At 42.2% G+C, this 21041-nt stretch overlaps 2 protein-coding genes and 1 long non-coding RNA gene across 3 annotated transcripts; 1 reads left to right on the forward strand and 2 right to left on the reverse strand.

Moving 5' to 3' along the window:
- On the forward strand, window positions 6170–16839 carry LOC110434891. Its single transcript, XR_002452416.1, has 2 exons — window positions 6170–6330; window positions 16569–16839. It is a non-coding gene; the product is annotated as an uncharacterized LOC110434891 (long non-coding RNA).
- LOC8074649 (tyrosine-sulfated glycopeptide receptor 1) lies at window positions 7005–10401 on the reverse strand. Its single transcript, XM_002453273.2, has one exon. It carries the CDS (start codon window positions 10257–10259, stop codon window positions 7056–7058), a length of 3204 nt encoding a protein of 1067 aa, XP_002453318.1. The 5' UTR covers window positions 10260–10401; the 3' UTR covers window positions 7005–7055.
- On the reverse strand, window positions 12619–15946 carry LOC8074820 (tyrosine-sulfated glycopeptide receptor 1). Its single transcript, XM_021459765.1, has one exon. It carries the CDS (start codon window positions 15944–15946, stop codon window positions 12770–12772), a length of 3177 nt encoding a protein of 1058 aa, XP_021315440.1. The 3' UTR covers window positions 12619–12769.

Below are 21041 nucleotides of genomic sequence, written 5' to 3' on the forward strand. Positions count from 1 at the left end.
TCGTGGGCTTCTATTCTACTTTTACAAAAGCTGACGTTTTACTGTAGCTAGACACCATTTGGACTTATTTGCCCTCCGCTCGCGCAGACTTCACACGCACATTAACTGCAGCCCGCAGCAGACTCGATGCGACGCGCCGCTCATCCATGCAGAAATCGAAGCGTTCAACAAAAAAAATGTGCGTCCGAGGCTTTGAACTCGAGACCTCAAGGCTAGCATCCTCACACATTAACTACAAAACTTTTTTGAAAATAATGTACCCGCAGTCCTATTTAATAAGGGCAAAGAAGGAAAAACACCCTTTAATTAATCACTCATTGGTCACTACAATCATGTCCTAAACGTCAAGAATTTCGGATATGGGGGGAGTATGTAAGAGCACTCCCAATGCAGAAACCATCGTGGTTTCTATAGATATTAATTACAGCGCCATCTAAGCATTTTGCTGATGTGGCAAGAGAGTTATTGAAGAGGGAGAGAGTAAAAATCATAGAAATTGGGTCTAAGTTAAAAACCATGTCTACATAAAATCTAAGACATGAAGTGATATGATTGGCTAAGAATGGAGAGAGAATGAATGTGATTGGATAAAAAGTATTCTATAAAAACTATCCATTGAGACCATAGTTTCTATATATAGTGTCTATAAAAATTAATAGGTATAGAAACTATATGTAGTTTCTAGCATTGGGAGTGTCTATTGGAATCACGAGTGTCTAATGGAATCATTTTTCTCTTCTTTATTTAGTCGTACACGACATATATGGCATTGCCAGGACCCCACGACCCATATGGTGTTTTATGTTTTACACTTTTCACCTTCTCCTGCAACTAAAAAAAAAAAGTAAGATCACCATTGGATTGCTTGCCTGTTTCAGTCATTTTTTGGTGGGCATATATTCACCTACCTTTCATTGAACTGGCATTGTTTCCCTCCGACATGATATCTTATTCTGATCTACAACTAATTTGTACTCATGCTGCTTAGGTTTTTCTCTGAATATTTTTTTTGCTTTGCTCATGCACAGGTAATTCAACAATGTCATCAGGTATAACTAGAACAATATATGTACGAATGAAAAAAATTGGGTCATGTACACCTTATCTAGCATTCTGCTACATTAAGACAATTATTTGTGAAGTTTGGGTCAACAAAAGAAAACAATGATTTTGTGAATTTCTTGTGAAACCAAAGTGAAGACAGTTCTTTTAGGATTTTTAGGGATTTGCTAACTGAGCGTAGCTCCCCCCCCTCTCCTCCGCATTGGCCATGGCTCACTTGATGTTTGCATCGGTAGTTTTGTGTGAAGTCGAGCAAGCAGCGCCGACTATCGATTGCATGGTGAGGTGAGTTTTGCATCTGCACGAGTCACGAGAGCGAACGCGCATGGACAACGTAGCGGCTTCAATGGTTTGGGACAGTAGGGACGCCTCCTCTCCGTTCGAATCTAGAGAGTCGACAACCCAATGGGTAAGGGAGGGCAGGACGAAGGCAAGCGGTGGGCCGGATCCGCCGCCTCCGATCCGGACCCTGCCGAACCGGCCTTGCCGGTGTGGGCGCGCACCCCGAGCGAGTGCTGCGCGGAGCTGGGGCCTTGTTTAGTTCAACCTGGAAACCAAAAAGTTTTCAAGATTCTCCGTCACATCGAATCTTATGGCACATGCATGAAACATTAAATATAGACGAAAACAAAAACTAATTACACAGTTTAGCTGTAAATGACGAGACGAATCTTTTGATCCTAGTTAGTCTATAATTAGATAATATTTATCATAAATAAACGAAAGTGTTACAGTACCGAAAACTTTTCACTTTTCGAAACTAAACAAGACCAGGGTGTCTCGACTAACCGTGGCCTCGGCTCCGAGGAGGCAGCTGCATGACTACAGTGGTACGGGCCCAACGAGCTCCAGGGGCACATCCCACCGTCGGTCTAGAAGCTTGTCCTCAAGCAGTTTAATGACACATTCATGTGCACCTGGTGGCCGTGGTCTCCTTTGTGCTAGCGCTCTACGACGACAAAGGGTCTACGGATGTGGGCGCACTGCCATTCTGAGGCCTTGTTTATGCCTTGTTTAGTTCTCAAAATTTTTCAAGATTTCCCATCACATCGAATATTGCGGCACATATATGGTGTATTAAATATACATAAAAACAAAAACTAATTGCACAGTTCATCTGTAAATTACGAGACGAATCTTTTAAGCCTAGTTACTCCATGATTGGACAATATTTGTCAAATAAAAACGAAAGTGCTACAGTGCCAAAACGCAAAAAGTTTTGCAAACTGAACAAGGCTTTAGTTCTCAAAAAATTTTTACAAAATTTTTCAGATTTTTCGTCATATCGAATCTTTAGAGGTATGCATGAAGTATTAAATATAGACGAAAATAAAAACTAATTACACAGTTTGATCGGAATTGACGAGATGAATTTTTTGAGCCTAGTTAGTTCATGATTAAACAATATTTGTCAAATACAAACGAAATTGGTATTATTTATATTTTACCAAAAATTTTTGAACTAAACACTGACAGGGAGCCGTGCGGGCTGCGCGCGGCCGCCGCCCTCAGTAGGGCGAGCGGCTGGGGCTCCACCCCTTCGGGCCCGCTCTGAGCTGCTACGCTGTCGGCTGCCTGGCCAGAGAACCTAAAGCCGAGGCCTTCCCTTCCACACACGTGACTAGCAGAAGCTTCTCCATGGCTTGCATGTAAACCTGACAATAATTTGGGTTAAAATCGAGTTTTTTTTGGTTTGGTTTTACTTTTGAACTGTATTGGTTTGGATTAAAACAGGCTGAAAAGGCTGTTGAGCCAGTTTGGTTTGGGCCCTATTAAAGTGGGCTGAACTGGTTTGGCTGTAAATAATAGAGTTTACAATGATTTTTTTATTCTATCTATTTATTTTTTGTTTTTGTTTATAGCTAAGTATAAACAATAGCATGAGGTGCCGATAAAATGGTGGGTTGGAAATGTATTTTAATGGGTCTAGCGCATAAGTGGTATGGTTTGGTGTGGATGATTGAAGTCATGGTCTAATTTGGTTTGGATTTGACTTTCACATATATATATGTTTTGGATTGGTGTGGGTTTGGTTTGGATCTCAGTCCATTTTCAGGTTTACTTCCATGGCCATGGAGTGAGGAGGAAGAAGGAAATGTTAGTGAATCCTCCTGCGAGCATGTCGATGGCAATGTGCTTAGGCAAAAATTAGTGACCAGCAGAAGATTTAAGACGAGGGCAAAAATACCATTTTACCCATCTCCCTCTATGAATGTGAGAAATGCATTATTTTATGGAGGCGGTGTGTTTCAACAAATGGACACGATTTGTAATGGTACTAAGCAAATTTCGCTCTTGGTGTCCATCAGCATATTATGCATTTTCACGGTGTTCTACATCAAAATTTTAACACAGTGATGAGACAACCCAAACCATTTTGAATCAGCCGCAAAACAACCGTATATTTGGGAAAAACAACCGTCAACCAAAAAGCTGCAACAAGTACCTAAATTTGATCCTGTAAGAGATCAAGCTTATTGTTGGATAGTGACTTGTGAACCTCGATTTTTTTTTATTATTAGCCCAAATTTAAAACATATTTCAATTTTGACCCGCTTATGAAAATATGTTCAAAACTAGGCCGTTTGGACCCGCCACCATGCATGGCGGGGCAAATGCACAGAACCCCGCCACGCATGGCGGTGGGGTACTACCGCTGACGTGGCATGGTTCAGAGAGACATCTCCTAACGTGGCTAACACATGGCGGGGTACGTGGCAAAGAGTACCCCGCCACTCATCATGGCGGGTTGCAACCCCGCTGCGCATCATGGACGGGCTACCTCCTACTTTCTTTGTGTTTTCTAGTGCACTTTCGTTAATTTGTGGTAATTATAGTCTATAAATTACACTAATTATACAGATTGCCTATAAATCGCGAGACGAATATTTTATGTCTACTTTTTATAATTAAATAATTTTTATTAAATAAAAACGAAATTGCTAAAGTGTTAAAATCTAAAAAAATTTTGGATCTAAATAAGTCCAGGCTATAATGTGTATGCGTGGAAAGAGATACGTCACGACGAGAGGCAAAGTGACCACGTGAGTAGTCTAGGGGGTTGGGTGCAAAAAATTTTGCAAAATTTTTCAGATTTTCCGTCACATAAAATATTTAGACGTATATTTCTAACTTTAAATAAATTTATTAAAAAATTAGATTTAAATATCTATCAAATGATACTAATTTTATATTATAAATATTAATATTTTTAAAAAATATTTAATCAAAGTTTTTTTATAAGAAGCGAAAACGACAAATATTTAGAAATAAAGAGGTAGCATATGCTTACAGTGCTACAGGCCTGGACTGGCCTGCTCCTTCAGTGCTACAGTACTACAGTGCTTCTGCTCCTGCTCCTGTACTACAGCGCACAGACGGCCTGCTCCTGCTGCAGTGCTGCGCCTACTCCTACAGTACTACAGCGCCGTTGAATTGTGGTGTCGTATGCTACCTCTTTATTCCTATATATTTGTCGTTTTCGCTTTTTATAAAACATTTTTATTAAATATTTATTAAAAATATTAATATTTATAATATAAAATTAGTATCATTAGATAGATATTTAAATCTAATTTTTGAATAAACTTATTTAAAGTTAAAAATATACATCTAAAGGTTTTATGTGACGGGAAATCTGAAAAATTTTATAAAATTTTTTAGAAACTAAATAAGGCCTAACACTCTAATCTTTAGATGCTTGCATGGAGTATTAAATATAGACGAAAATTGTTTAGTTCCCAAAAAATTTTGCAAAATTTTTCAGATTCCTCGTCACATCGAATCTTTAGACGCTTGCATGGAGTATTAAATATAGACAAAAATAAAAACTAATTGCACAGTTTGGTCGAAATTGACGAGACAAATCTTTTGACCCTAGTTAGTCCATGATTGGATAATATTTGTCAAATACAAACGAAAACGTCACTATTCATATTTTGCAAAAAAAATTTGGAAGTAAACAAGGCCTAGACCTGTGGTCACTTTGCCTCTCAGCCTGACTCCTCTCTCTCTCCACGCATACACACTATAGACTTGTTTAGATAAAAAACTTTTTAGATTTTAACACTGTAGTAATTTCGGTTTTATTTAATAAAAATTATCTAATTATAAAAAAAAACAATTTGTCTCGCGATTTACAGGCAAACTGTATAATTAGTGCAATTTACAGACTATAATTACCATAAATTAACGAAAGTGTCATCACGAAACACAGAGAAAGCAGGAGGTGGGCGGTTTTGTCGGAAGCACCCCGCCATGTTGGGCTGCGGGGTTGCAACCCGCCATGATGAGTGGCGGGGTACTCTTTGCCACGTACCCCGCCACGTGTTAGCCACGTTAGCAGATGTCCCGCTGAACCATACCACGTCAGCGGTAGTACCCCGCCGCCTTGCATGGTGGGGTTCTGTGCATTTGCCCCGCCATGCATGGTGGCGGGTCCAAACGGCCTAGTTTTGAACATATTTTTATAAGCGGGTCAAAATTGAAATATGTTTTAAATTTAGGTTAAAAATAAAAAAAATTCTGAACCTCAGCCATACACAGCCGAAGAAAATGACCTCCTCGACGATCGCCAACTGTATGGGGGTATCCATCCATTTAACGATGGCGCATCCACCCCTTGCAGTCTTGCACCCTCTCCACCGCAGCAATGGATCAAGTCATGCACTTTGCTGACCTCATTCTCTTTTCTTCTCTAGCTAGCTCCTTCATTCATCCATTGCCATCGTAGCCCAAATAAAGGGCTTTTTTTAGTTCACCCAAAAAACAAAAAAGCTTTTTTCAAGATTTCTCGCTTGTGACACATGTATGGAGCATTAAATATAGTTTTAAACAAAAACTAATTATACAGTTTACTTGTAAATCGCAAGACGAATCTTTTAAGCCTAGTTACTCTATGATTGGATAATGTTTGTCAAATAAAACAAAAGTGCTACGTGTCAAAATTCTAAAATTTTTTGGATCTAAACAAGTCATGCACTTCCATTAGGAAAGGAAAACCCAGAAAAAAGTTTTTTTTTTCCCCTGGGCCAAGAAGACTCCATATTTCCAGATTGCTTAATTTCACAACTCATCACTTCACGTCTGGGCCTCTCATGGACCCGAGTTCTGGCCCATCGTTATTCTCTTCCAAGCGCGAATTGCGTTTCCGCTTCCTTCGCCGGCGAGATGACCTCCCGCTGTTCCGCACCGGCGAACGGCGGCGGACCCGTCTCTGGAGACCTGCGCAGCCGCACGCAGGACCAGCAGAGCGCCTATATGGGTTAGGTGACCTTCTCTGTTGTTCTCTTCTCCTCCGTTTAGTGTTTGCGGATACTATTTTCGATTCGCTGCTGCGCTGTCGGTTTCTTCAGAGATCCGTGTAGATAGGGTTTAAGCAGAGAATTCGATTCTGAGGATGCAACATCTGGCGGAGGAGGGAGCTGTGAGTCCCCGCCAATATAATGGGGCCTTCACATTGGGAGCTATTAACGAGCCGGCCATTTCAGTGTTGGTGACCTCTAGTTTGCTTTCATTTCTTTGCCCCCACTGTTCCGATCTCTGATTTAATTTTGTCATTCTGTATATATTTCATTTTGCATCTAGTCGGTAATTCTGCCCTTGCTGCGGTGGTGCTCATATAACTGACGAAGTCCAAAGTTACGAGAACAAATTACCTGGAACTCCAGAATAAATTGAATAGGACTGAACAGTTGCCCATAGTCTTTGTTTCTCGTGATTAATCATGCAAATTAGCTCACAGAAAGGGTAAAAGGAGATGGAATACAAAGCTGTGACTTGTTTCTCAAGAGTCATCATGTGTATGTTACTTTACATTAGCTCACAGAGAGTGGACAAGGGAGATGAATTACAAAAGTATGGTTGCCTGTTTAAGCTGTTAAAAAAGAGGTAATATGATCAGTCAACAGAAGTAGTTCAACTACACATCTACTCTATGCACTGAGATATAGCTTATCATTTACATTTGTATGTTACTTTATGCTTGGCTGAATTTATATCCTTAGGTCGATGTCTATGCTGTCCAGGCAGGAGATTACTTCCTGTATTGTTGGCCTCATGGATGGATTATGGTTGACACACTGGCAAGCAACTTCAAGTACCTTCAGCATTTGCTCCTCATACCCTGTGCCCCGTAGTGTTGGATCCAGAACTTCAATTTGCTTTCCTTCAGATCTCATCTCCCATACCCACTGGACGAGTTCTTTTGACACAAGCGAGATTGGAACGGACCGCTGGCCTGTGAGCATCTCAAGAAGGACTACTCCAAAACTATACATATCACCTCTTAGAGTAGCCACCCAGCCTTGCCCATACTCAGGTGGGATGTAACCAAGAGTGCCAACCAACTCAGTTGTAACATGTGTTCTGTTGGGGAGGATCAATCTGGATAGCCCAAAATCCGCAACATAGGCTTTGAATTCTTTGTCTAGTAGGATGTTGCTGGACTTGATGTCACGGTGAACTATGTGAGGCTTGCACACATTGTGGATATATGACAGACCTTGGCTTGCTCCTTGTGCAATCTTTAGCCTCCTCGGCCAGTCAAGAAATGAACTCACATCATCATCCCTGTTGTGGAGCCAATCATCCAGGCTTCCATTCTCCATGTAGGAATATATGAGGAACCTTGAGTTTCCCTGGATGCAGTAACCCCAGAGTGGCACGAGATTGTCATGCTGCGCCATGGAGAGTGCATTGACTTCTGCACTGAATTCCCTATCCATCAGACACATTTCACTGCTAAGTTTCTTTATGGCGACCTTGGAGCCATCAGATAGCGCAGCTTTGTAGACTAGCCCATAACCTCCACAGCCTATGATATTCTCCTTGCCAAAGTTATTTGTAGCCTTCACCAGGTCAGTGAATGTGAGCTTATTTGGTTCCCCCTTGCCTCGTGAAACCATCACCAAGGATTGCTCTGAATTGAGGTTGGACGACATTCCTCGTATGACATTCTCATTGTTGCTCCTGTTTTTGTTCATGAAATTTGTCCTCTTGAAGAAGAAAAAGAAGCAGGCTAGCAGGAATAGGATGGCAATCCCTCCAAAAGTTATACCAAATGCAAGCACAAATATGGCTTTTTTGTTTTGTCGCTTCTTGGTGCTCAATGTTGTTTTACCGGAATTGCAGTGATTTGCAAGCATTGGACCACACAGTTTTGGGTTTCCATAAAAGCTAGAGTTTGGAAATGTGCTAAGCTGACCTGAAGTTGGAATAGAGCCTTCTAGGTCATTATTGGAAACGTTGAATTGAGAAAGAAAGTGCAGATCCTTCAGCGCATCTGGAATTGTACCGTTGAGATTATTGCTTGATAAGTCGAGTACCTGCAGGTTTGTGAGGTTCCTCATTGATTGAGGGATCTCTCCATATAATTTGTTGAAGCTGAAATTGAGTGAAAGGAGTGCTTTTAACTGACCAATCTCTTTTGGGATGGTGCCAGTGAAGTTGTTGTTGCCTAGATTTAGCTCTTTAGGGAAGGAATTGGGCATGCGGTATTGAAGTGACTGATCCTTATAAACAGGCAGCTCAAAAACCTTTGGTGCAACCTTGTCTGTTTTTAGCATTTGCAGCTCCGTTAATGTTGTTGGAATTTCTCCTGTAAGGGTGTTGTTTGATAAATCTACATAGAAGAGGGAGTTTAGGTTGCTGATCCAGTCTGGTATTGGTCCAGATAGTTTATTGTTATATAAAAATAGTATCTCCAGATTTGTGAGCTTTGCTAACCATTGGGGTATCTTTCCAGACAATGAACAACCATTCATGGAAAGGACCTGGAGGTTCTCAAAACCATCGATTATTTCATCCTCTGGCATGGCCTCATTCTTGAAGTTATACCCAATTAGCAAGGTGGTTAGGTTCCTGCAACTGCTAAGGATTTGAAGTGCAGCTGTGATATTTCTTAGGTTGATGTCAACAAGTGATAAGAATGAGAGAAACTTGAGACTGCTAATTCTTTCTGACAACTGGCCATGGAACTTATTTGCAGATAGCCGCAGTGCAGTTAGATTGCTGCATGAATATATGCTTTCTGGGATAATTCCAGTGAAGTTGTTCCACACAAGATCCAAGGTTTTTAGATTGGGCAGGTTGGAGAAATTGACCTTGCTGAGTTCTCCACTGAAATTGTTGCTCTTGAGGTCGATGGTTATAAGATTTCTGCAGTTGCTAAGAGTTGATGGAAGGTCCCCAGACATGTGATTGTAGTCCAAATGAATCTCCTCCAGTCTCTTGAGCTCACCTATAGAATCTGGGATATTGCCGCCAAATCCATTCCCTCCAAGGTCTAGGGTAACCAGATTAATGAGTTTGCTGATACTGCTGAGTGATCCTTCCAACTGATTATTTGGAAAAGAGAGGTGCTCCAACAAGGTAATATTGAAGAGCTCATCCGGAAGAGTCCCACTGAAGTTGTTATGCCCAGCATTAAGAGATGTCATCATGGAACAATTGCCAAGGCCTGGAGGGATACTTCCGCTGAACTGATTGTAGCTAAGGTCAAGCATAGCAAAGGATGGTGCACTCACACATAGCACGGTTGGTACAAGACCAATAAAACTGTTGTTACTAGCGTTGAGTGCAACTAGATTCTTCATGACCTCCCATGTACTGGATGGAAACTGCCCCGTAAACAAGTTACTCGAGATGTTCAGTACCTGCAGAGGCCGTACAAAGGTTGCAGATGGCTGATCTTGTAGGTCTCCACTGAGCTGGTTGAAACTGACATCAAGCACGGTGATGCTGTTGGACAACACCAATTCCAGTGGTAGGTCACCAGACAACAAATTATAGGATAGATTGAGGCGCAACAAGCCTGTGAGGTTACCGAGGAATGGTGAGATGAATCCCTGAAGGTTCCTAGAAGCCAAGAAGACATCTGTAACCATCTTGTCTTGACCACATGCAATGCCTTCCCATTTGCAGCAGTCTGTGCCATTCTTCCATGACACGGTGAGGTTGCTGTCCTGCGAGAGCCCCGCAAGGAACTGGAGGAGGGAGTTGCTCTCCTGCTCGGTGCAAGAGCTTGCAGGAGATGCCAAGAAGAGGAGCAGAACAATAGCAATGGCAAGGGAAATCGTGGGAAATCTGCTGCTGTATTTGTTGCATGGGAATTGGAGTGGCAGCATGGTTTTTTGCCCCCAATAGATGAACATGGGAGAAAGAGGCATAAGGTGTAAGCTGAGAAGCCATAGGTCCATTTTTGCGTCTGATGGAGAAAGAGCATGAGGACCAAATAGAGCAGCTGCTGTCCACTTTTTGTTGGACCTCTCGGCCAGGTCGTTGTCAAGTCACCAAGAGAAAATACTAGTCAAGGACTAATTGCTACAGCGTTTTGTGAGTTCACACCATGTGGTGTCGTGTCTGAGTTGCCTGGCTTCCATGCTCGAAACAGGAAAACAGTAAGTGGAACAGTCATCCACGATTAGTTCAGGACAGGAGCAGACATGATTTCAGGGCAACAACGAATTCCTCCGATCTGCAACTGCAAGGTATGAATCCATGAGCATCATGTAAAGCATGCATTCAAAACTGGGTGCTCGTGCTTTTTGGGTTTGTTATCCTTCTCTTCTAATGAAATCCTACGGTGTTCTTGGGGTGACTGATTCAAAGCAGGCATCCATCCATGTCATGATCGACGTGGCTGCAGTAGGACAGGTAGAGCACACGGAGACTGCAGATTTATGGAGGAATTGTCGCTGAGTGCTCTTGCTTCTTCTTGACCTGAGGCGTTTACTTTTCTCTAGCTGTTGCCATCATCCAAGAGTTGCTGTGGCTGATGTATGCCTCTGAAAATTCATTCTGCTGCAACTGGTGGTTTGCAGTGGGCTTTGGGCTTTGGACGACGACCTGTTGCTAGGTGCAGAAGTGAGGCCTTGATTAGATGCGAATTTTTTTTTTTGGATTTTGCTACTGTAGCACTTTCGTTTGTTTGTGGCAAATATTGTCTAATTATGGACTAACTAGGATCAAAAGATTCGTCTCGCGATTTACAGGTAAACTGTGCATTTAGTTTTTTTATTTTTTTATCTATATTTATTGCTTCATGCATATGACGAAAGATTCGATGTGACGGAGAACCTTGAAAACTTTTTGGTTTTGAGGATAAACAAGCCTCGAGTCGATGAACCCAGCCGGTGTTTCAGACGGGGACAAAAGCTCTAAACAGAAAATATTGCATGGATTTGTTTTTTTTTGGCGGCTATGTTTTTTATATTGTGGACGGTTTTGTTTGGGAGCTGGTGGTGCAATTGATGCTGTACTTTTCTATCTATATTTTTGTAAGTTGGCTGTCGTAGTTCGGTGCCAATGCCTGATATTTTTCTGCAAAACTCTGGTGTTCATCTATGCGTCATTTCTTTACTTGGCAATTGGTGGCAACTAGTGTTACTGAACCAATCAGAAAGTGACTTCTGCAAAATTAAACTACGACCCTAATAATGATAATCCCCCTACTGAATTTTTTTTGAAAGGCATCAAGTCCTATGAAAAAAAATTATGCCTTTGAACTAGGGGAACGGACTATCAAATTATCATGCAGTTTTCTACGAAATGAATTTTCAAAAAAAAAAAATCAAAGGAATTGTTATATACTCAACTGAAAAAAGAAAACAAAGAAACTGATAGCGTCAATTCTGTTGACCTTTTCTTTTACTGGAAATTCTGTTGACCTGTTAGGTTAGTATTATTATTATAGAACCTGGGCTACATCCTGTTATGGGCCGCCGCGGTGCCAGGCCTATGAGCCCATGATCTATTGGCTTCCCTGCAATAGAACGGCTCCCATGAGGCCACAAGCCCACAACTCCTGGCCGGAGCCGGCGACGGCGAACGGCGGCGCCTCGGTTTCTCCGCCGAGCATCCGGCCGTAGCCGCTGCAAGGGTTAGTCTGGCCTCCGCACCTCCCCCGCCCCGGTTGGTTCCTTAAACCGGCATCCGTCCGTGTTCGTAGCTTCGTCTACTGAATTTGTTTCTCCCATTCCCATTCCGCGGTGCATCATGTTGCGGCGTTAGAGCCTGTCTCTCAGTCTCCATTTTCCAGTCGCGGATTGGTTCTCCGTGGATTGGTGAAGAATTAGCCTTTAGCCCAAACCGAAACCCCCTGTGTGCATTGGTGTTTAAGCCTAAAACCAAGCAAAGATGTGGTGGTAGCTGCAGAAATGCAGACATAAGAGTGCAGTGTGTAAACCTGGTGGATAGCTCAGACACTGTTGATCTCCTTTGCTTTTCTTAAAATAAAATGTAACAGCTACTACTTGTTTTCCTTACTTCGCTATCTGTGTACGATATTTACATGATTAAACGGTGATATATCAGTCTTTCCCCATTTTTGCAGAATATGATGCATATGGGAGTACCGAGTACCCCCTCTTAATTCTTAATGCCCTGTATTGAGTCTTACATAAATAATTTGTCCCTTGCACTAATGCAATTGGCTCCTGATTTCTCACTCGTATATCCAATTGGTGTGATTTTCCCAATAGGAGTAACAATACTGAAGATGAGCTTGAAATGTCTCATGGATTTTTGTTCTTTGTTTCTCATGACACAAAATAATCTGGGGAAAATGGAAAAGGACAATCAATGAATTACAAAAGAATATCTAAAGTCACAATCTGTCAGAAACTGTACAAAAATAATTATGAGATTGTCAAAAATCGTAGTTTGTGGGAAGCTACATGTAGCTACAAGTGAATCATGTTTAACTGCATTATATCCTAACTGAATTTTGCATCCTCAGGGTGGGTTCTATACTGTCAAGGCAGGAGACTACTTCCAGTATGGTTGGCCTCATGCACGCATTATGGTCGACGCACTTGCCGGCAATTTCAAGAACCTTCAGCATTTGCTCGTCATGCCCAATGCCTCGTAGATGTGGATCGAGGATCTCAATCTGCTTCCCTTCTGATTTCATCTCCTTCACCCACTTTACAAGTTCTTTTGATAAAGACAAGCCCGTAACAGGTCTCCTTCCTGTGAGCAGCTCAAGCAGAACGACTCCAAAACTGTACATATCACCTCTCAACGTCGCAACCCATCCTTGCCCATACTCAGGTGGGATGTAGCCCAGAGTGCCAACTAGCTCAGTTGTGACATGAGTATTGTTTGCATGGACTAACCTTGAGAGCCCAAAATCAGCAACATAAGCCTTGAATTCTTTGTCAAGTAGGATGTTACTGGACTTTATGTCACGGTGAACAATGTGAGGCTTGCAGACATCATGGATATAAGAAAGGCCTCGGCTTGCCCCTTGTGCAATTTTGAGCCGCATCGGCCAATTGAGAAATGTGCTGGCGCCATCATCTATGTTGTGAAGCCAATCGTCCAGGCTGCCATTCTCCATGTAGGAATATATGAGGAGCCTTGAATCTCCCTGTATGCAGTAACCCCACAGTGGCACAAGATTCTCATGCTGGGCCATGGAGAGTGCTTCAACCTCTGCCTTGAATTCCCTTTCCATGGTCCACATTTCACCATTAAGCTTCTTGATGGCCAGCTTGGTCCCATCAGGTAATATAGCCTTGTAGACTAGACCATAGCCTCCACAGCCTATGATGTTTCCTTGGTGGAAGTTGTTTGTGGCCCTCACAATGTCAGCGAATTTGAGCTTGTTTTCTTTGCCTTCTCCTCTTGGCACTATCACTAATGACTGTTCTGAATCAGACATGTGTGAAGTTGCTTCTACATCTTCGTTGTTATAGGTCTTGCTTTTGTTTATCAAACTTTTACCTTTGAATGAGGCAGTGAGATATACCAGAAGCAAAATAAGAACAACCCCAAAAAACACACCAAATGCAATCCCAAAAATGGCTTTCCTACTGTGTTGCTCTGTTGAGGCTGTTGGTGCGACTGCTGAGCTACAACTGTGAAGGAGGATAGGGCCGCACAGCTTTGGATTACCCTCAAAGCTACTATTCGAGAATGTACTGAATTGGCCTCCATTTGGAATAGGCCCTTCCAGGTTATTGTAAGAAATATTCAATGTAGAGAGGAAGTGTAGGTTGTTCAATGCTGATGGGATTGTACCACTGAGATGGTTGTTGGACAAGTCTAGCACTTGCAGATTTGTTAAGTTGCAGAGTTCCAGTGGTATTTCTCCTGATAAGCCATTTGAGCTGAAATTGAGTACAGCAAGTGATTTCAATTGACCAATCTCTTGGGGAATCACACCAGTGAAGTTATTGTAACCAAGTTTCAGCAGTTTTGGAAGAGCACTGGTTATCCGGTACTGCAGTGATGGGTTTTTATAAACAGGTAGCTCAAATACCCTTGGATCCAAATGGGTTGCAGTCTTTTCTGTTGTTAGCATCGGCATCTCCATTAAGGCTGTTGGTATATCCCCTGTAAACTTGTTACTTGATATGTCTAGATGGAAAAGTGACTTTAAGCTTTTGATCCAGGCAGGTATTGGCCCACTGAGTTGATTTGTGTGCAAAAGCAGCACCTGCAAATTTTTGAGCTTTGATAGCCAAAGAGGTATTTTCCCAGACAACGAGCAATTAGACATGGAAAGAACCTGAAGATTCTGAAAACCATCAATTGTTTCATCTTCTGGCATGTCCTCACCCTTGAAGTTGCTTCCAATAAGTAGAGAGGTGAGATTCCTACAATTCTTGAGGATCTGAAGCGTATTTGTGATATTTGTAAAATTGTTGGAAACTAGTGACAGGAAAACAAGATGCCTCAAATTGGCTATTCTTGGTGAGAGCTGCCCATGTAGGTTGTTGCTAGAAAGCCGCAGCGCATTCAACTTGCTGCACGAGTAGATGCTTTCTGGAATTGTGCCGGTGAAGTTGTTGTACAGAAGATCTAATGTTTTCAGATTGGGCAGGCTGAAGAAGTTAACCTTCTGAAGCTCTCCACCGAAGTTGTTGACCTTGAGGTCAATTGTTATGAGATTTGTGCAATTGCTTAGAGTTGATGGCAGCTCCCCAGACATGTTGTTGTTGTTCAGATGGAGTTCCTCTAATCTCTTGAGCTGACCTATGGAATCTGGGATGTTTCCATTCAGCCTATTACCTCCAAGATCAAGGTGAGCCAGATTTCTGAGGTTGATAATGTGTTCACTATCAAGTATTCCGTGCAAACCATTGTTAGGAAAGGAGAGGTACTCTAATGATGTAGCATTGAAGAGTTCATCTGGGAGTGACCCACTGAGGGCATTGTGGCCAGCCTTGAGCACTTTGAGCATGGAGCAGTTACCAAGCTCAGGAGGAATGAGGCCACTGAGTTGGTTATAACAGAGTGCAATCACAGCTAAGGCTGGTGAGCTACTGCAGAGATGACTTGGTATCTGTCCGGTGAAGCTATTGTTGCTGGCATTGAGCGCAACCAGACTGGTCATCACCTCCCATGTAGTTGATGGAAACTCTCCTGTAAACAAGTTGGTGGAGATGTTGAGTACCTGCAGAGGCCGGCGAGGGGTTGATGAAGGTAGCTCATGCAGGCCTCCGCTGAGACGGTTGAAGCTGACATCGAGGACAACGATGCTGTTTGATGACATCAGTTCCATGGGCAAGCCACCGAACAACAAGTTGTGCGACAGATTGAGGCGCAGCAGGCCGGTGAGCTCACCCAGAGACGCTGAGATGTGCCCCTCAAGGCCCTTTAAAGCAAGGGAAACATCAGTGACTGTCCCATCCATGCCGCAGCCTACCCCTTCCCAAGCGCAGCAGTCCGTGCCATTCTGCCATGACAAGGCGAGGCCGCCGTCCTGTGAGAGCCCAGTGAGGAACTGAAGGAGGGAGCTCCTCTCCTGCTCTGAGCACGAGCTTGTAGGTGGGAGAAAGGCAAGTAGCAAAAGCGCAAGCGCGAGGCCTACGAAAGGTTTGAGAAATCCATTGCTGTACTTGTCACATGAGAGATGATGCACTGGTTGCTGCTGCATGGCTTCCTGATGATGAATGAAACTAGCATCAAAGCTGGTGCTTGAATCTGATGCTGACTGTGACTGGATGACGATGCCTAATGAGGAAAGAGCGCGAGGAGGAAGAAGAGGTAAGGGACAACAAGCTGCCCCCAGTTTGATTCTGTCCTGTTTATCTGTTGCAGGCTTGCAGCCGCAGGAAATGAAAATTGGGTCAAGTACTGCATGGCTGATGTGGGCACACATCCACACCCGTTTCCGGCGCATTTGCCATAGCAGGTAGCAGCTTACTGGCTGATTCACACGGTCAGACCTTCACGTTTTGGATGAGCCAGCCTGTCTATCATAATCTATGAAAAAGTCCAAACCTTTTTTTTTTTCGTGAGCGTGTCAACTTGACACGTGATTCATTAAGCAGAAAGGGAACGTTGAGGTTACAACAGCCTTTGAAAAAAAAAAGTCCAAACCTTCTGCGCAAACAAAAGGCTGCTTTGGTACACACCCACCCGTTGATTATGCGATTATTGAGTCGTTGCAGGATATGCATAACTTTAGATGGTGATTTGATCTCATATTAATAATTTAATATATATACACTGGTGTTTTTATTTTCATTCATTATTTCAGTCTTTGCTTAATGCAGGTACTCTCTTCAGTGCTGTTGCCTGTTGTGGCCAATTTGGGTCCCCAAGCAGCATGATAAACTTTTCTCGTTTTCATTTCATCTTCATCAACTGTTTCATTGACCAAAATGTGGTGCTCACGTGTGCATGAACCGATTCAATTAATTTGCCCTTGTTTCTTCTGCTTTAGTTGACCTCGGGTGTCGGCTGACATTTTTCAGTGTACGGTATCTATTTATCTATTCAAGATGGTGAAAATCGAAGCAACCCTGTCCACTTGAGAGGCTGATATAATCTCGTGTTTTTGTGCAAAGAAAATGGGTTTCTTTGGCAGGCACTATTCGGTTATATATATTTATCGGATGGTGGTATGCTATTGGAACAGGTCCAACTTACCCTTCAAGTTAAGCTTCAGTTCAAGTAACACTCAACTATGAAATCATCTCTTATAAAGAAAAAAACCTATGAAATCGTCTACTTAACTCCGTCGTTTTTCAAAAGATTGTTTTTCACGTTTTGGTCTAAACCAAAACCGTTTTAGGTGTGGCATCTCAGGTCCAGGTGGTTTTGAAGACCTGGCATAGTCAATAGCCAAGGCACTGCTCAGCTGAGCTTGTCGACGAAATTTAAAAGAAAATTTTCTTTGTATTAAAGAAGAATATTGTAATTTGCTAGGTAAATACTTTTTTATAATAAATATTACTTGGATTTCTAAAAGCTTCAGGCTCCGCCGCAGGCCACGGTTATGATTATGAAAACAAATGGTCAAGCTTGCTATAAGTCATCTTCCTCCCTAGACTCCGTTTGGTTTCTCTTGCTAAATTTTAGCAAGCTAAAAATATTTTAGTTATTCTTAAGTGATTAATGAGAATAAACTATTTTAACTCTTTTTTAGTCAATGTGTTTGTAAGTTTAACTATTAAAATAACTAAAGTTTAGCTGGCTAAAGTTTAGCTAAGGACCAAACAGGCCCTAAATCTTCTCTACTCTCCCTGCTGGTGCTGAACTGAACCAGCTCAGCATTACGGCCATTGCTTGCCGACATGTACTCAGCGGTCGGCCTGTGGGATCCTGCGAAGCACGATGGCGACTGACGAACCACCAGGCTACGAGAGGCTATCAACATTTTGGTAAATAAAATCATTGCTTATCGAAAGTTTTTCATCACTGTCACGTGTGTGCTTGAACAAAGAACCAATGTATATATGCATACGTGAATTACTGTATATGTATTGTATATTTTTTTATGAATTAGAATACATACATAGACGCTTACATATATGTACGTGCACTTATCTCTATGAGACCGTGAGCATATTTTTTTTTGAAAGATCCGGCATTACCGGCTTTGATTCATTAATAAGAGAGGGAGCAATAACATCTAAATACATGCGCGAGCTGCGCCCCTCACGTTGCCGAGGCCACACAAGGCTTAGTTACATAATGGATTACTCACTAACTACATGATCAACCCTAAGAGCTTTACAGCCTGCCCAGCTCCATTGTTGAGACTGAAACATGAATGTAAACCGGAGCTGCCGTGTGAACTTGAGATGCTATGAACTTACTTACATTACAGCACGAATAAAGCGCGCTGCGCCGTATGCTGCTGGTTGTTGCTGCTGTGGGATGCCGTGGTTTCTTACTCGTCGCATGTCTGCATGGTCTGTGCACACGTATGGCCTATTGGCCTACTAGCGTGTGACATGGTTCGTGAAAAATGCATTTGAAGGTTCAGATTCTGGTCAGCATTCCGTGCGGCTTTTATTCCAATTGACAAACAGATGTCCTAGTCCATGCTTGCTTTGGACCAGAAATGGGATCCTGTTTTTGTATTGTGGACAATAAGACTCGTATCCGTTTTCTGTTTGGATGTCATGGCCTAAAATTTAAACTTTAGATCACTTTAACTCTTGAAGCTCCAAACAGAATATCTAAAGTCTAACTAATCTCATAAAACTTTAGATCATAAAAATGAGCTAAAGTGATCTAAAGTTTTAGTTCTTAACTTTAGCCAACTAAATTTTAGACCAGAGAATCAAATAGGCCCTTACTTTCTTCATGATTTGTAATTGGATGGCCGAGTTTCTGCCCTGCTTATTTGTAAGGAATGAAGAAAATAAAACATTGAATAAGACATTCTTGGCATTTTAAAGAAGGAAGAGAGGTCCATCTTTTACCACTAAATCATCATCAGCTGTATAGCCATCAATCTGTGTCTCCTGCCATGACTTGGCTAGGCCGGCATAGTATTAAATATAGACAAAAACAAAAACTAATTACACAGTTTATCTCTAATTTGTGAGATGAATCTTTTGAGCCTAGTTAGTCCATAATTGGTCAATATTTATCAAATACAAACGAAAATGCTACAATATCCAAAATCATAAAACTTTGCCAACTAAACAAGGCCTACAAGGCCGTAGTAACATCAGCTCATTATATTATTATATTGTTGATATACGTTTATTTATTTAAATTTTTGCATCGCATAGCCTACTTTGACTTACTGTATAGCAGAAACGACGTACTCCCTCTATCTAAAAAATATATAATTATTATTTTTTAAGAAATGAATTAATTTAAATTTTGATTAAATAAATATATAAAAAACAATACCAATTCCTATGATTTTATAATGTGCTTCTTCATGATAAACCTATTTATAATAAACCTATTTAAAAATATAAATGTTGATAATATTTTTTATAGGCATATACAATAGACTTCTCTAAAAGTAAGGTGAGATCTTTCTTTTTCACTAGGGAGTGAAGAGACCACTCCTTCCATGTTAATGGTATGTTCAACTTCGGCACCAAAGCGTTGGAATCGCACAAAATGAGATTATGTGGAGGAGCCCTTTCTTGTGCATGGAGCTAGAGCTTTTTTGGTGTCTGGGGTAGGAGCGTCAAAATTTGTTGCGCCTAAGTGCTCCAATCCGACTGCGCCTATAATACTTCGGTCCCCAACAACGAACCTAAAAGAAAACCTTCAGACACGGATGTTCTTTCAACCTCTTGTAAAACAGTTATGTGGCAGATATTTCAGTCAAGAATAGAGACGAAGAGAGAGCACTTATTTAGGTTTTGCCTCGCCTCCCATGCAAAATGGGTCCTCCTTTTGCCTACTGTTGGCTGTTATTTTCTTCCCCTAAAGCAATGTGAACAATGCATTTTGGATTTGGGTGACATTATGCATAGACTGTTGGAGACCTTAGTGTTTGTTTGAATATACTCGTATTCACTTTGATATTGGAGATAATTAAAGTGAAAATTAATTAAGTTTCTATCACATCCACATAAATACAGCCAAAAAAGACCTCAACTAGAATTAGAGCAGACATGTTAATTTTTGATGAATATAGGGTATTATGTAAATTGTAGGGCCATGTTTAAAAATAGAAGTATAAAAAATTGGTGATTATATGCAAAAGAAAAACATCGGATCACAATTAATAGTAGGGACTTTTGCAAAAAAAAAAAAGGTTACTAGTAAATCTGTTGTCCGGCGGCATGGCGGCCAACGAGGTCGTGCCGCCATCGGCCACCGCCTGCAATCCCCAAGGTCCCACCGCCACACCGCCCACACGCCTCGTGCAATGTTGAGTAGACATCACGCTGTTAGCCACTGTGCCATCGCCCTTCGCCCGCGACCTCGTTCCCATCCTCTGATCGTCGGGTGGGCGGCAATCACCACCAAGTGAGTTCTGCAGTAGCTCCTCCCTCTCCAACCACCAACACCATCCGCGCGCCGTGACCTGGGACCTCGAGTTCATTTCCCTCGCGCCTTCGTCGACGCCCTCGTGCTGCCCGACACAACGCCGGTCCTGGGCAATGGGCATTGATCCTTTGGGAGCGGATCGAACAAGGCGCTGCCGTCCCGGAAGCAGCGCGCTCAGGCTGTTCGATGAAATGCCACCGTTTGAATTGGATTCCGTCACCCAAGTGGCTTCATTGGACGACAAGGGCGGCCGTCCTGAGGTTCGTGCGGGGCTGGCGTGTTGAAATCGAACAGGCCGAGGGACACTCCAAGCTTCCTGGTATGCTGCAGGTGGATACTGTGCGCTGCAATGGATTAGACATCTTATGCATAGTTGCATGCTTTGGGTTGTTGGAATGCATAGTCATGTTAGCTTGTGATCCTAATCCTACACTGTTCTACACTATGTTTTTTTAAAGAAACTGTTCTACACTCTGTTCAGCCAGTTTTTTTTTCTCGAATACGCAAAAGTTTTTCATATCTTTGTATTTAAGAAGAAGATGTTTTACAACGCACACGGGCGCGCTACGGATAATAAAGTATACAAAAGGTGCAGCCTTCCTAGCCTGATTACACATGGCGATTACTCGCGGACTAACTCTCCTAGGTGGCGCGCTCCCGCCTCTATCCAAAAGTCGGCGATTTGCTTGATCGTGGCGAGGAGTTACGCACTGGTGGCCACTTCGTTTCGGAAATAGTCTTGGGTTCAGCCGTTTGATCCCAATTGACGATCA

Source organism: Sorghum bicolor, chromosome 4, assembly GCF_000003195.3.
Source record: "Sorghum bicolor cultivar BTx623 chromosome 4, Sorghum_bicolor_NCBIv3, whole genome shotgun sequence".
In the NCBI taxonomy this organism is placed as follows: Eukaryota; Viridiplantae; Streptophyta; class Magnoliopsida; order Poales; family Poaceae; genus Sorghum; species Sorghum bicolor.

Excerpts from the sequence above, each read along its gene's own strand:
- LOC8074649 (XM_002453273.2), bottom strand. The coding sequence starts at position 10,259 with ATGGACCTATGGCTTCTCAGCTTACACCTTATGCCTCTTTCTCCCATG.
- LOC8074820 (XM_021459765.1), bottom strand. The coding sequence starts at position 15,946 with ATGCAGCAGCAACCAGTGCATCATCTCTCATGTGACAAGTACAGCAAT.